Here is a 15,760-nt window from a genome sequence, read left to right on the forward strand (position 1 = left end):
AGATGAGCAGAGCATCACCCCTTAGTGGGCTTGCCGGGTGGATCTCAGTCGGGGTGCATGCAGAAGTCTGTCTCTGCCTCTCCTCCTCTCATTAAATAAAAAATTTTTTTTAAAGAAACAGAGGCCTTACAACAATAAATGAATGGGACTATAGCACACTAAAAAGCTTCTGCTCCACAAAAGAAACTAACAACAAAACAAACAGACAGCCAACCAAATGGGAGTTGATATTCATAAACAACAGCTCTGATAAGGGGTTAATATCCAAAATATACAGTGGTACCTTGAGATACAAACAGACCAACATACTTTTTTTTTAAGATACAAGCTGCCACTCGGTCCATATTTTTGTTCGAGATCCGAGTGAAATTCCGAGATATGAGTGAAATTCCGAGATACGAGTCGTGATTCAGAAAGCTGCCACTAGTTGGCACGTTGGTACGTGTCCAGTATGGGCAGTTTGATATACGAGTTGACTGACTTACGAGCTTTGGTTACAGAACGAATTAAATTCATATCTCAAGGTACCACTATATAAAAAACTCATGAAGCTCAACAACAAACAAGCAAACAATCCAATTAAAAACTGGGGAGAGAGGCCCTGGCCGGTTGGCTCAGCAGTGGAGCATCAGCCTGGCGTGCAGGAGTCCTGGGTTCGATTCCCGGCCAGGGCACACAGGAGAGGCGCCCATTTACTTCTCCACCCCTCCCCCTCTCCTTCCTCTCTGTCTCTTTCTTCCCCTCCCGCAGCCGAGGCTCCATTGGAGCGGGGATGGCCCCAGCGCTGGGGATGGCTCTGTGGCCTCTGCCTCGGGTGCTGGAGTGGCTCTGAATGCGGCAGAGCGATGCCCCAGAGGGGCAGAGCGCCCCCCTCTGGTGGGCGTGCCGGGTGGATCCCGGTAGGGCGCGTGCGGGAGTCTGTCTGACTGCCTCCACGTTTCCAGCTTCTGAAAAATGAAAAAAAGGAAAAAAAAAATGGGGAGAGGACCTGAAAGACACTTCTCCCAAGAAGACATACAAATGGTCAACAGATATAACGAAAAGATCTTCGTTAGCTATTAGAAAAGTGCAAATCAAAACTACAATGAGATACCACCTCACTCCTGTTAGATTGGCTATTATCAACAAGATAATAACAAGTGTCAGAGAAGGTGTGGAGGAAAAGTGGCTATTATCAACAAGATAATAACAAGCGTCAGAGAAGGTGTGGAGGAAAAGGAACCCTCATTCACTGCTGGTGGGAATGTAAACTGGTATAGCCATTATGGAAAATAGTATGGTGGTTCCTCAAAAAAATAAAGAATAGAACTACCATATGACCTAGCAAACCCTCTACTGGGTATCTACCCAAAAAACTGAAAAACATTGGTACACAAAAGCACATGCTCCCCTGTGTTCATCGCAGCATTATTCACAGTAGCCAAGACATGGAAACAACCAAACTGTCCCTTGATAGAGGATAGGATACAGAAGGTGTGGTATGTATATACAATGGAATACTACTCAGCCACAAGAAATGATGACATATTGCCAATTACAACAACATAGATGGACCTTGAGAACATTCTGATAAATGAAATAAGTACATCAGAAAAAGCTAAGAGCTATATGATTCCACACATAGGTGGGATATAAAACTGAGACTCATGGACATAGAAAAAAGTGAAATGGTTACCAGGGAGAGAGGGTGGAGGGAGGGGAGAAAAAAGGGACAAATACATGGTGATAGAAAATGATTTGACTTTGGGTGATGCCCGCTTGACTGATGGTGCTGCCCATGCAGCACAGTCAGCAGCTTAAAGGGTATAGAGATGTTCACTGAAAACCTATGCACTTTTGTTCATCAATGTCATTCTATTAAATTTAATTTCAAAATAAAGTAATTTTTAAAGAAAATAAAAATGAGCCTGACTAGACAGTGGCACAGTGGATGCAGAGGACCCAGGTTTGGAGACCCTGAGGTCGCCAACTTGAGCGTGTGCTCATCTGGCTTGAGTGAAGGCTCACCAGCTTGAGTGAGGGGTTGCTGGCTTGAGCATGGGATCATACACATGACCTCATTGTCGCTGGCTTGAAGCCCAAGGTTGCTGGCTTGAAGCCCAAGGTCATTGGCTTGAGCCCAAGGTCACTGGCTTGAGCAAGGGGTCACTCACTCAGCTGTAGCCTCCCCCCCATCAAGGCACATATGAGAAATCAATCAATGAACAACTAAGGAGCTGCAACGAAGAATGATGCTTCTCATCTCTCTCCCTTCCTGTCTGTCTGTCCTTACCTGTCCCTCTCTCTGATTCTCTCTCTGTCTCTGTCAAAAAAAAAAGAAAGAAAGAGAGGCCTTAAAAGGCAGGTGAAGACAGCAGATGAGAAGAGTGGAGCTGCAAGGGTCCTGGGGGATGGGGACAGAGTCCCACAAGCTGCCCAGAAATGGAAGAGTGGCACCACCACTTGCTCACCACGTGACCTTGGGCACAGCACTAAACCTCTTAGAACCTCTTTTTCCTCACCTGAAAAATCAGATATGTGGAGAAGGTCAAATCAACTCACGCACATAAAACAGCTAACAAGGCCTGGTGCACAGTGAGATCTAAAAAAAACAGTTTACACTGTAATGCTCCATGAGGTTGGAGATGTGTCTTGTCTTATTTATGACTCTATTCCTAGTGCCTGTAACAGAGCCTGGCACACAGTGGGGGCTTACTGGTGAATGAGTGTGAAGAAAGAGCTATGTACAGTTCAATTCCAAGTAGACAGCATCATGAGTGACCACAGTTTTGAATGACGGGCTCCACTATAATCGCCTTCACTGACAAGATGAATCAAGATGTGACTCATGCCTTCCGTCTCAGCAATGGGCTTCAGAGTTGGTGAAGAGACTTAGGTACACTTGTAGTTCTACTTCAAAATGTGAAGGAAAAGTCTTTCATCCAATCAAATGTCAAAACCTTATTTTTAATTTAAAAAAAGGTATCACAGGAAAAATTATTATTTTTAAAAAACTGGTTGTTAGAAGACCAATTTTATTGTAAATGAACAGATAAATTTCGGTTAGAATTTTGGTAGAAGTTTTAATAAATAAAGAGTCTTTGTCATGTGAAAAAGAAAGAGGAAAGGAAGTATAACAGAGCCAGGGCTGGGGACGTGGGGGAGGAGGCACTGTCAAGCCTCCACTCTCATAGGCTGCAGCCCGCAGCCTGAAGCACCTGCGGTTTGGTAGCCAGGATGTGGGCTGCATGCAGCCCACTTGCGGAGTGAAGCTGAAAGAGATGCAGAAGCAGCTAGAGGCCTGTGTGGGAGGGCTCCTTCCCCAGTCTCCCAGGGCACACACTCAGCTTACAGAGAGGAGAGGCCAGAGCATGGAGCATCAGTCTCAGTCCAGCTCAAGCCAGCAGGCTCTCTTCTCACCCTCTCTGCACTCAGAAACCTCCCTGCTGACAACAGGGCTATTTCTGTGTGCGACCAGGACTGAAAAAGCCACTCGTGGTTAGCAGCCCTCCATGTACTGCACACACTCAGCCTCGGGCTTGTGGCTCTAGTTTCTGTTTGATGGTCCCTTTTGAAAGGCGGCTTCTTTCCCTCTAAGCTCTCAACACATGCTCAACAGTCTCCATGATGTTGAGCTTCACTAGCTTGCTGATCAACAGGCTGGCCCATGGATGGCAGTTTTGTCCTGGGTATATTTGATGGTGCCCAGTCAAGGGGAGGTATGGCTCCATGTGGTAAAAACAATTACAGCCACAATTTAGTGAGCTTTTTCTATACTCTAGACTAGAGTATGAGCTTAGCACTTTACATGCATTATCTCATTCGGTGCTTACAGCAACTCCAACTCAACATGATACATGTTGTTATCCTTGTTTTACAGATGAAGATACAAGGGCTCAGAGAGGTAATGTCATTTGCCTGTAGAATGGTATAGTGAAGAACAGAGCTTAGAAGCCAGGACTGCCCAACTCTAATGCTCTGAACAGTGACCCAGGGCCAACTATGATTATAAACTCAAAGAATGCTCTCCATTTTCCTAACCTAAGAGCTCCGTATGTCATTGTTTAGGTATTCTTTCAATGAGTGCCTTTCTAATCACTCATGTGGCAGACCAGCACTGTGCTAAGTGCTCAGGGGGTGCAAATGAACAGTTTCAGGCTTTGAGGAACTTGCAGTCATATAACAGTGTCCAAGCATGCATAAAGTTAAACAACAGAAGAGCAAATATAATTAGGCACCCTTGGGTACTACAGACGGTGATGCAGGTGTTCTGAGGGAGGACTGAGAATGCTGAGGTGGTCAAGAAAGCAACAGGCATGAGGAGAGACTTGATCTGGGCCTTAAAGAGGAGGATGGATAGAATTTGAAGACAATGGAGAAGGCACTCCATTCACTAAAGATAAAGTGGATAATATAAATGACCCTTTAGTTATTAAATAAGTTTAATATAGCTTTAAACCTTTTCACAAAGAAAACTCCAAACCAAGATGGCTTCATTGGTGAAATCTAACAAGCATTTAAGAAAGAAATAATGCCACCTGACCAGGCGGTGGCTCAGTGGATAGAGCGTCGGACTGGGATGCAGAGGACACAGGTTCGAGACCCTAAGGTCGCCCCCTTGAGTGCGGGCTCATCTGGTTTGAGCAAAGCTCACCAGCTTGGACCCAAGGTCGCTGGCTTGAGCAAGGGGTTACTCAGTCTGCTGAAGGCCCGTGGTCAAGGCACATATGAGGAAGCAATCAATGAACAACTAAGATGTCGCAACGAAAAACTGATGATGGATGCTTCTCATCTCTCTCCAATCCTGTCTGTCTGTCCCTATCTATCCCTGTCTCTGACTCTCTCTCTGTCTCTGAAAAAAAAAAAGAAAAGAAAGAAAGAAATAATGCCAAAAAACAACTAACATAAAACAACTACAAGTTGATGCTTCTCATCTCTGTCCTCCCCCACCTCCTCACCTCTCTCTCTCTCAAAAAAAAAAAAAAAAAAATTTAAAATAATGCCAATTCTACTCAAAAAAAATTGAAGGGGGAACACTTCCATCTCATTCTGTGGAGACCAAACTTATCTTGTATAATGGTAAGTTTTATGTATCAACTTGGTACTCAGATATTTGGTCAAAACACATCTGGATAGTATTGCCAAAGTATATATATGTTTAGTTGATATTAACATTTAAATCAGAAGACTTTGGTTAAAGCAGGTTACTCTTCATGCTGTGAATGAGCCTCATCCAGTAAGTTAAAGGCCTTTAGAAAAAACAGACTGAGGTCCCTTGAGGAAAAGGGAACCCTCTCTGTCTCTAGACTGCCTTTCAATTCAAGCTGCAACATCAACTCTTCCCTGGTCTCCAGCGCACCAGACCACCCTGCAGGTTTTGGACTTGCCAGCCTTCACAAATGCACGAGTCAGTTCCTTAAAATAAATTTATCTATCTATCTATCTATAAATAGATATAAAAATACCCTATTAGTTCTGTTTTTGTGGAGAACCCTGACTAATATACCCTACTATTAAAACCAAAGAAAAAGCACACTGCAGAGCAATATTTTTTATGAATAGATGCAAAAATCCTCCACAAAATTTTAGCAAATGTAATCTAATAATATGTACAAGAAATATCATAATGACCCAGTACAATTTATTTCAGAAATGCCCCCAATGTAATTTACCATGTAATAAATTATGATATAACTTACATGGTTTTATTAACAATGTATGTATGTATGCAGAAGAAGCACTTGACAAGACTCTACAACTATTTTTGCTAAAAATTCTCAACAAACTAGAAAGAGAAGGGAATGTCTTCAATTTGTTAAAGGGCATCTAAGAAAAACCTATAGCCAACATTATACTTAAAGATAAAAGACAATGCTTACCCCCTAAGATTACAAACAAGGCAACAACCTCCTCTCTCCACGTCTATTCAACACCATACTAGAGGTTCTAGCCAGTGCAATATGTCAAGAAACTGAAGTAAAACACATCCAAGCTGGAAATAAAAAAGTTAAACAGTCCTTATTCATAAACAACATGATCATCTATGTAGAACAGGGGTCCCCAAACTACGGCCTGCGGGCTGCATGCAGCCCCCTGAGCCCATTTATCCAGCCCCCACCGCACTTCCGGAAGGGGCACCTCTTTCATTGGTGGACAGTGAGCCGCAAAGCGTGGCATCGCTCACGTACAGTACTACTTTCGTTTTGTTTTTTTACTTTAAAATAAGATATGTGCAGTGTGCATAGGGATTTGTTCATAGTTTTTTTTATAGTCCAGCCCTCCAACGGTCTGAGGGACAGTGAACTGGCCCCCAGTGTAAAAAGTACCCTGATGTAGAATATCTAATGGAATCTATAAAAACATAAAGCTACTAGCTTGACCAGGTGGTGGCGCAGTGGATAGAGTGTCAGACTGGGATGCGGAGGACCCAGGTTCGAGACCCTGAGGTCGCCAGCTTGAGCACAGGCTCATCTGGCTTGAGCAAAAAGCTCACTAGCATGGACCCAAGTTCGCTGACTCAAGCGGGGGTTACTCAGTCTGCTGAAGGCCCGCGGTCATGGCACATATGAGGAAGCAATCAATGAACAACTGTGGTGTCGCAACGAAAAACTGATGATTGATGCTTCTCATCTCTCTCCTCCGTTCCTGTCTGTCTGTCCCTATCTATCCCTCCCTCTGACTCTCTCTCTCTGTTTCTGTAAAAAAATTTTAAAAATAAAAATTTAAAAAAGAGTACATGTTATATTATTTCATTTATATGAACTGTAGAAAAATGAAACTAATCTATAATGACAGAAAGCGGATCAGTGGATGCCCTGAGGGTGGGGGGATACGTAGAGAAAGAAGGGAGGAATTTCAGGAAAAGGAACACGAGAAAACCATTCAGGGTGTTGGATGTGTTCATTCTCTTGATTGTGATGACATTCCACAAGTATGTACATATACCAAAACTTACAATTTCACACTTTAAATATACATGGTTTATTCACGTCAGTTTATGTCAGTAAATCTGCTTTTTCAAGGCACATACATTAAAAAAAAAAAAGGACAAAAGGAACGCAAGGTTCTGGAAGTGCTTAGGTAGAGGGCAGGGTTTTTTCAGCCTTGGCCTCGGTTAAAATCACCTTAAGTCTTAATGCTCCACACCAATACCTCTAGAGTCTCTGGGAATGGAATCACCAAGATACCAGTATTTTTCAAGATCCCCAGGAGATTCCAACATGCAGCCAATGTTGAGAACTGGTAAGAGATATATAGGGGCATAACAGCATAGGAGTAATAAAGGCGAAAGGAAGTGTGGAAGTGTGTAGGACCCAAGCACTGGTGCAATACAAGTAATGGAAGGGCAGCCCAAGGTGAAAGTAGGACCTAGGGTTAGGAGGACTACAGCAGTAGGAATAGAAAGGGTAGGAATAAATTATAACCATGAATGTAGCATGTGTTAAAAATTGGAAGTTCACTGTCTACTAAAATTAGGGTCTGTGTATCTCTTGAAAAGACAGTGGGGAGAAAAATCCAGATGTCTGGCTATGTTGTTGTTAATTCTTTTCTTTTTTGAGGAACCCTCGTCTAGAAAATGCCTACTCTCATTAAACCATCTCTGAATGAGAACAAAAGGAGGGGTTTCCACCTATAGTAGACAGGAACAGGCATAAAGAATACAAGCGATTAAGGCTTGACCAGATGGTGGCGCAGTAGATAGAGCATTGACCTGTGATGCTAAGAACCGAGGTTCGAAACCCCGAAGTTGCTGCCTTGAGCACGGGTTCATCAGCTTGAATGCAGGGTCACCGGCTTAAGTGTAGGATCATAGACATGACCACTGGGTCACTGGCTTGAGCCCAAAGATCACTGGCTTGAAGCCCAAGGTCACTGTCTTGAGCAGGGTGTCATTGGCTTGACTGGAGCCCCCCTCCCCGTCAAGGCACATATGAGAAAGCAATGAATGAACAACTAGGGTGCCACAACTATGAGTTGATGCTTCTCATCTCTCTCCCTTCCTGTCTCTCTGTCTTCTCTCACTGAAAAAACAAGCAAACAAAATCAAGAGATTAAATGGCCCTAGTTCTTCCTTTAAATTAGAGACTCTCTGAATTGAGTATGTTTCAGAATCACCTAGGAACTACATAACTGGAGCAGGGCTCAAGTGTTCATTATTTTTGTTTGTTTGTTTGTTTGTTTTTGTTACAGAGATAGAGGGACAGATAGGGAAAGACAGACTGGAAGGGAGAGAGATGAGAAGCATCAACTCCTCATTGTGACATCCTAGTTGTTCATTGATTGCTTTCTCATATGTGCCTTGACCAGGGGGCTCCAGCAGACCAAGTGACCCCTTGCTCAAGCCAGCAACCTTGGGCTCAAGCTGGTGAGCCTTGCTCAAACCAGCTGAGCCCGCACTCAAGCTGGCAACCTCAGGGTCTCGAACCTGGGTCCTCTGCGTCTCAGTCCAACATTCTATCTACTGTGCCACCTTCTGGTCAGACCTTTTTTTTTCTTAAGTGAGAAGTGGGGAAGAAGAGAGACAGACTCCTGCATGCACCCCACAGAGATCTACCTGGCAAGCCCACCAGGGGGTGATGCTCTGCCCATCTGGGGTCATTGCTCCATTGCAACCAGAGCCATTTTAGCACCTGAGGCAAGGCCATGATGCCATCCTCAGCACCTAGACCAACTTGCTCCAATGTAGCCTTGGCTGCAGGAGGGAAAGAGAGAGAAAGAAAGAAGGCAAAGGGGTAAGGATAGAGAAGCAGATGGGCTTCTCCTGTGTGCCCTGGCCAGGAATCAAACCCAGGACTTCCACATGCCAGGCTGATGCTCTACCACTGAGCCAACCAGCCAGGGCCAAGTGTCCATATTCTTAATAAGTCCCTTAGGCCCCCAAAGTTTCAGAACCATCACTTACCCACCAGCAAAAGAAAACACCTATTGAAAATATGTACCTTAAGCCCCCACTCAGCCTCTAACTCAAGCTTTCCAAGTGAGTGGAGAATGATGTTTTCACTGATTAAGGGCTTCTGATGCTAGTTTATCACACATGCAAAAGGTAGGGATGGGGCCAGTTCTGGGGAAAGGAAAGAAACGGCCCTGAAAGGGCCGAGAGGCTAAGACCTCCTCACAGCTCGTAGCTTCATAGAGATCATAACACCAAGCCCAGCCCTTTAGCAGACAGGGTACTTTCTCACACACATATCTCTGATAAGAAGTGAGTCCCAGAGCCCTTGATGTTTGCCACCTGCACTCATGATCTCATAGAAACCTCTATGTGGCTGGGTCCCTAAACACACCAGCTGCACTCAGCTGTGGTGAGGAAGCCAGAACTCAGAAAGGGTTGTGATAGGAAGCTGACTGGAGGCAACAAGTAGCAGGGGGAGTGCGGTGGGGCAGACCCTGCACCCAGGGAGTCCACCAGGCCAGAAACACCAGTGAGCCAGGATGTGGTGAGAGATTGCCCATCACACTGTTCACATGGAGCTGAGGAAGGAGAGTGATGAAGGAAGAACACAAGTGGGCAGGGAGGGCACGGGCCCTGCCAAATTAGGGACACTCTTATGCCTTGCTCAGGAGCCTTGAAAAGTCCAGCACCTGCTGAGTGACAGAAGGCATCTTTATTGGCTGAGCAAGGAGAGAAGATACAGTCGATAATTGCCGCTCCTTTGAGCCCTCAGTCTCAGGTTCACTTGTTCCGAGGCCAGTTTTCACCAAGATGACTGTACTGAGCATCATTGCGATCCCTAAGGGGCTAAGAGATGAGAGGGGGACAGGGTCAGGACTCTCTTGGGGAGAACCCCAGCAGATTCCTGAGAACTTATGCCTGACCTTTCCAGACCCCACCCCAAAGAATTTCCCACTAAGACCCTTTATACAAGCACATGACACCTGTGTCATCCCCACTCACTCCTCCTCCCCTTCTTATCTTCTTCTCTTTGGGGCTCACCTGATAGAGCTGGTCATTCCTCAACAGAGCTTGAGTGTCAGCAGCTAGAAGAACCCAGGAAAGAGAATTATGAAGGGCACAGGAGGATGAGACAGTGAGACCCCAAGAACACTGCAGGGGGACTGCAACTGGTCACACATACATTGAGAAGTCTGCATGAGCAATATGGGCACAAAAGTTCTTTCAATAACTAGTGGTAGAAATCCTTATGAGATTGTAAGAGTGATTCCCAGATGGGATACAATCCACTCCAACCCTATACTTCAGCTGGTGCACACTCACACCCACACCCACACATACACACACACATGCTCTGTCCCTTCCACTTACCCTTAGAGGGCCTTCCAGTCTCATGTCCAGCAAAGCAGTAGACTCCCAAAGCAAGGAGCAGAGTGGCAATGATATCGGTGACAACGATGCCAGCCAGGGTGGCTGAATCCAGCTCCACACAGTTCTGGCACACTGAGGGAAGGGAGAAAAGAGGAGGGGTGGAGCACCCTCAAGGCCAGGAAACCACCCTTGCCTCCTAGGGAAGCCCCAGGCTCTCTCAAGCCAAGACCTGAACTTGAGAACCTTGGACAAAGGCCTCCTGGTAGCCTTGCTATATCCACCTCTACTCTTCATCCCATAAAATCCCTGAGAGGCAACAGGTAGTCTCAGAGTTGCAAGAAATTAAACAAGGCAAAGGCCAAACCACTCTCTCAGCAAAGCCCCCACTGTTTGGGTCTTTCTTTATTAGTTAAACTCTCTCCAACTCTGAGGGCCCAAAATATCTGGCTTGTACTATTGTAAGAGTGACCCCTGTTTATTTAGAGAACAGACTGGTTCACCAAACTGCCCCCCACCCCAGCTAGAAAGTTCTCACATCCAGAGGCCCCATCCATCCCAACCCAAAGGTTTAGGAGGAACATACTTCGATAATATATTTGCACAGTTGCTATTTTGATGTTTCCTTTATATGTGTCATTGCATTTATATACTCCTCGTGGGTCCAGGATGCGTTTTCCTAAGTCCAGACTTTTATTGCCTGAGACTGGTGTCCCCATCGTTCCCTCTTGCCACATGACACTTTTGTTGCAATTCAAAAACACTTTGTCTTCAATCTCCTCCACGAGTATATGTTCTGGGCTCACTAAGGAAAAAAATATCACGATTGGAGCCACCTCTTTATTCTGCCCCAAACCCTTTGTTTTGTGGAGGCTCATACTTAAGAAGGATCACTTTCCAAGTTAGGACAATTCATGGTTGCTAGTGAGAGAGATAGAAGTCACAAGAGAAAACCTTTAGGGGGCACCCCATGAACTTCAGGGGCCAAGAAGGACACAAGGATGAAGATCAAGTGGAAAGGATGCGCCTTGATGAACACAGAGCAAAAGAGGAACCATGGAAATAGGTTGATCTAAGAACCTTCTTGAAAATTAGTTCAGACCACCAGTTAGAAGTAGGAGGGGAGCATAGACTGTGAAAGCAACCAAGAGATATGGAAAGACAGAATGTTCATGTTGGAGATGTCAACATTCTTCCTCCAAGAAAACTTCTAATTCTACTTCCCAGCCACATACAACTTTTCTCCCCGCTCCCCCTTTGTCTCCCAACAACCACCACGGGGATGGACAATTACTAAATCCTTTCCCAGGGCCACTGATGGTTGGGGGACTACCAGCACAGTAGTCCAGAAGGGGACCCACGGATAATCCCATGTAAAGATTTTTAGTTGTTCTACCCTTGCTTAAGGGGAGGGGGACAGAAACTTTTTTTTATCAAATCTATTCTTGGGGCCCCACGCAGGTCAAGTCTTGTAAGAGGCTTAAGGGCTGGGTGTATGCACAGCACATATCTAGATCCAGGGAATTGCTTTGACGAAGAGCATCTCCACAGTCCACACTGGCACTGGAATATGTAACTCCAATTCCAGGAAAAAATGGAATCTACACTCTCCCTGAGATTTATACTCAGTTACCAGTTTGGATACAAGAGCATCCTCTAGAAAGCCCCAATGCTTCTGAAGCGGGTCAAGAATATATGTGTGTATACTCAGGGAGACACAAGTACATCAGATACTTCATATCTTACACTCATGACCTCCTTGAGGATCTCTTGCCAATGAAAATGCTAGGTATTCCAAAGCAGCCGACTTCTAGGGTAACCATTCATCCCGGTTTACCTGGGATTGAGGAGGTTCCTGGGACACAGGACTATCAGTTTTAAAGCCAGGCAAATCTGTCCTCCTTCCTGTTCCATCTAAAGTTAGCTTTTCTCTTAAAGCATCCCCCTGAGTGCTGGGGCATGGTTCCAGGAGGTGACATAATGATGGCTTAATGACCAAGTGTTCTGAATCCAGAGATTCTCTACCCTAGAGGAACAGCGTTCCCATTATCAGTCCTAGTCTCAGACACATACATGCCAGCAATATTTCCTACAGATTTCTGGCCTAAACCCTTCAGAGAGATACTCAAGGCCAAGATGTACCCCTAACTGAAGTCAGTCAAAGTCAAGAAGCTGTTTCCAGACCTGGCACTACATCCTAACCCTGCCTTCCTTGACAACCCTGCCTAGTGAACTGAAGCTAGCGCTGAGGCCAAGCAGACCTCACTCCAGATGGTAATGTCCCTCTCAGGTCCTTTCTCCAAGATGCTATCACCCACCTGGAGAAACCTTACCTTGGGAGAGAAAGGCAGCCAGAATCAGGCCAGCCAAGAAGCTGCTGTGTTCCATCCTCCAGCAGAATTCCTGCAGTAGAGAGACTCAGGTTACAGAACTATCAGCGAGGCTGAGAACTGCCCTCCCCCAATTGACTCACATACCGGAAAAAGTAAAGGGTGGGGGAGGAACTAGAAGACTTATTTTCCACTCTCTGCCATTGATGATGGGAGACTGTCAGGGTAGGGTAGGCTGCTGGTGGGGTAGGAAGGAAGCAGGTGCAAATTGTTCTCTCAAAGCAGGGCGCTTAGGGGCAGAATGAAAGGAAGAACAGAGAATATGGAAAAGGTTGCCTGGATTTCTGGGAAGTAAAAAGAGACTTAAGATGGTCCTTTCCTGAGTCACTGATGGAAAACAAGAACTTCAGAGTTCCTGTAAACAACAAAACTGTATTTACTCACCATCTAAAAAACAGCCATCTCTCAAAACTTGAGAGAAACTGTGAGCCCCTTCCCTACCAGCTATGTTTCTCCCACTCCTGGTCTTTCTTGGTACCCTGGCCAAAGTCCTCTTTTTATTTATTTATTTATTTATTTATTCATTCATTTTTAGAGAGGAGAGAGAGAGGGCGAGAGAGAGACAGAGAGTGAGAGAGAGAGAGAGAGAAGGGATGAGGAGCTGGAAGCATCAACTCCCATATGTGCCTTGACCAGGCAAGCCCAGGGTTTCGAACCAGCGACCTCAGCATTTCCAGGTCGACGCTTTATCCACTGCGCCACCACAGGTCAGGCCCAAAGTCCTCTTTAAGCAGCTCGGGACAACAAACTAAGTAGTTCTTACCAGTGGAAGGTTGGGCTTTGGAGCTCCCAGCCAGAAATTTGTATCCTAACACCAATACTGTCTACCCACTGGGCCCGGGCCAGTCATAGAATTTTTCAGAGTTTAATTCCTTCAGTATCATGATAAGGTTTGGGGGGGTTTTCCCCTACTTTTATTTTTTTTTATTATAATTGATATTCAATGCTATATTGGTTTCAAATGTATAGAATAGAATAGTGGTTAGATATTTATATAACTTACAATATGATCCCACCCCTGGTAAATCTTGCACCCACCTAACATCATATATGATTATTGCAATATTATTGATTATATTCCCTATGCTGTACTTTACATCCCTGATTATTTTGTAACTGCCAATCTATAAATATGTATTTCGTTTTTATCTATTTTTTATTTTATTTTTAATTTATTGATTTTTAGAGAGAGGAGGGAGACAGAAAGAGAGGAGAGAGAAAGGCAGGGGAGCAGGAAGCAGTAGGAGTTGTTTCCCATATGTGCCTTGACCGGTCAAGTCCAGGGTTTCAAACCGGTGACCTCAGTGTTCCAGGTCAACGCTTTATCAACTGCGCCACCACAGGTCAGGCAAATTTGTACTTCTTAATCTCTGTACGTTTTTATCTAGCTCCCCAAACCCCTTTCACCTGTCAATCAACAGCTTGTTTCTGTATCTATGAGTTTGTTTCTGTTTTGTTTGTTTGTTTGTTCTGGTTTTTAGATTCCACGTTCAAGTGAATTCATATGGGCCCTGGCCGGCTGGCTTAGTAGTAGAGCCTTAACCCAGAGTGTGGATGTCCCGGATTCAATTCCAGTCAGGGCACACAGGAGAAGCAACCATCTGCTTCTCTCCCCTCCCCTTTTTTTATCTCTCTCTTCCCTTCCTGTAGAAATGGCTCGATTGATTTAAGCACCTTGGCGTGGGTGCTGAGGATGGCTCCATCGAGCCTTCACCTCAAGTACTGAAAATAGCTCAGTTACAAGCATCCGTCTGAGATGGGCAGAGCATTGGCCCCAAACGGGGGTTGCTAGGTGGATCCCGGTCAAGGTGTATGCTGAAGTCTGTCTCTCTATCTTCCCTCTTTTCACTTAAAAAAAAATAGTGAAATCATATGCACTTGTTCTTCTCTGTCTGACTCATTTCACCCAGCACAATACCCTATAGGTCCATTCATGGTCTTGTAAATGGTAAGATTTCATTCTTTTTTATGGTATGCAGTTATTGACATTTTATTGTTTTCTGATTGTTTTTGTAGTTCTCTGTTTCTTTCTTATTCTCTTGCTCTCTTCTCTTGTATGTTGATGACTTTCTGTAGTGCTGTGTTTGGGTTACTTTCTATTTATTTCTTGTATAATTTGCTGTAGATTTTCAGTTTGTTGGTTTTCCTGTGCTTCATATTTACCAAGTTATTTTTATATAATTTATTTTTTATTTAGAGAGAAAGAGGAAGCAAAAGAGAGACATCAATTTGTTGTTTCATTTATTTACACATCCATTTCATTGGTTGATTTTTGTATGTGCCCTGACCAGGGGTTGAACCCTCGATCTTGGCATATCAAGATGACATTCCAACCAACTGAGCTATCCAGCCAGGGGTATACCAAGCTATGTTTATAGCAGCCCATTTTAAGTGGATGGTCATTTAAGTTTAAACACCTTCTAAAATCACTACCATTTTAGCCTGAGCTGTGGTGGTACAGTGGATAAAGCATTGACCTGAAATGCTGAGACCCCAGGTTCAAAACAACAAGGTTGCCAGCTTGAGCACTAGGTCACTGGCTTGAGCATGGAATCATCGACATAATACCAAGGTCGCTGGTTTGAACCCAAGGTCTCTGGTTTGAACAAGGGTCACTGACCCAGCTTGAGCCTACTGTTCAAGGCACATATGAGAAGCAATCAATGAACAACTAAAGTAAAGCAACTATGAGTTGATGCTTCTCACTCCTCCTCCTCCCTCCCTCTCTTCTCTCTTTCTCAAAATAAAAAATAAATAAAATTACTACCATTTTTACTCACCTCCCCTACATTTATGTTTTTATCATTATTTTTTTCTTCTTTCGTGCGTTTTTCTGTATCCTTTAACTTACTGTAGTAATTACACATGATCTTCCTAATTTTTCCATTTGCATTTGTACTCGCTTTAGTGTTGGTTGAGCAACTGCTTTTATAATGTATTTGCCTTTGTTGGTAAGATTTTTTTCTCTTTGAAATATTTTCTTACTCACATTTTTAATTTTTTTCTTCTTAAAGAAGACCCTTTAACATTTCTTGTAATACTGGTCCGGTGGCGATAAACTCCTTCAGTTTTTTCTTGTCTTGGAAGTTCTTTACTCTTTAATTCTAAATAATAGCCTTGCTGGGTAGAT

General features: G+C 44.3%; 1 protein-coding gene across 2 annotated transcripts in view; it reads right to left on the reverse strand.

Annotated features, from left to right (window-relative positions):
* Window positions 1-7,283: 7,283 nt before the first annotated feature.
* CD3D (CD3 delta subunit of T-cell receptor complex) overlaps window positions 7,284-15,760 on the reverse strand; it is a 39,837-nt gene continuing 31,360 nt past the window's right edge. For both annotated transcript variants that reach the window (XM_066245913.1, XM_066245921.1), the window contains exons 2-6: window positions 12,574-12,643; window positions 10,827-11,045; window positions 10,244-10,375; window positions 9,914-9,957; window positions 7,284-9,718 (exon numbers count right to left, since the gene is read on the reverse strand). In XM_066245913.1, the coding sequence (XP_066102010.1) occupies window positions 9,653-9,718; window positions 9,914-9,957; window positions 10,244-10,375; window positions 10,827-11,045; window positions 12,574-12,628 (516 nt within the window). In that variant the 5' untranslated portion in view covers window positions 12,629-12,643 and the 3' untranslated portion in view covers window positions 7,284-9,652. The remainder of the gene's footprint in view (window positions 9,719-9,913; window positions 9,958-10,243; window positions 10,376-10,826; window positions 11,046-12,573; window positions 12,644-15,760) is intronic.

Source organism: Saccopteryx bilineata, chromosome 1 (assembly GCF_036850765.1).
Source record: "Saccopteryx bilineata isolate mSacBil1 chromosome 1, mSacBil1_pri_phased_curated, whole genome shotgun sequence".
Classification (NCBI taxonomy): Eukaryota; Metazoa; Chordata; class Mammalia; order Chiroptera; family Emballonuridae; genus Saccopteryx; species Saccopteryx bilineata.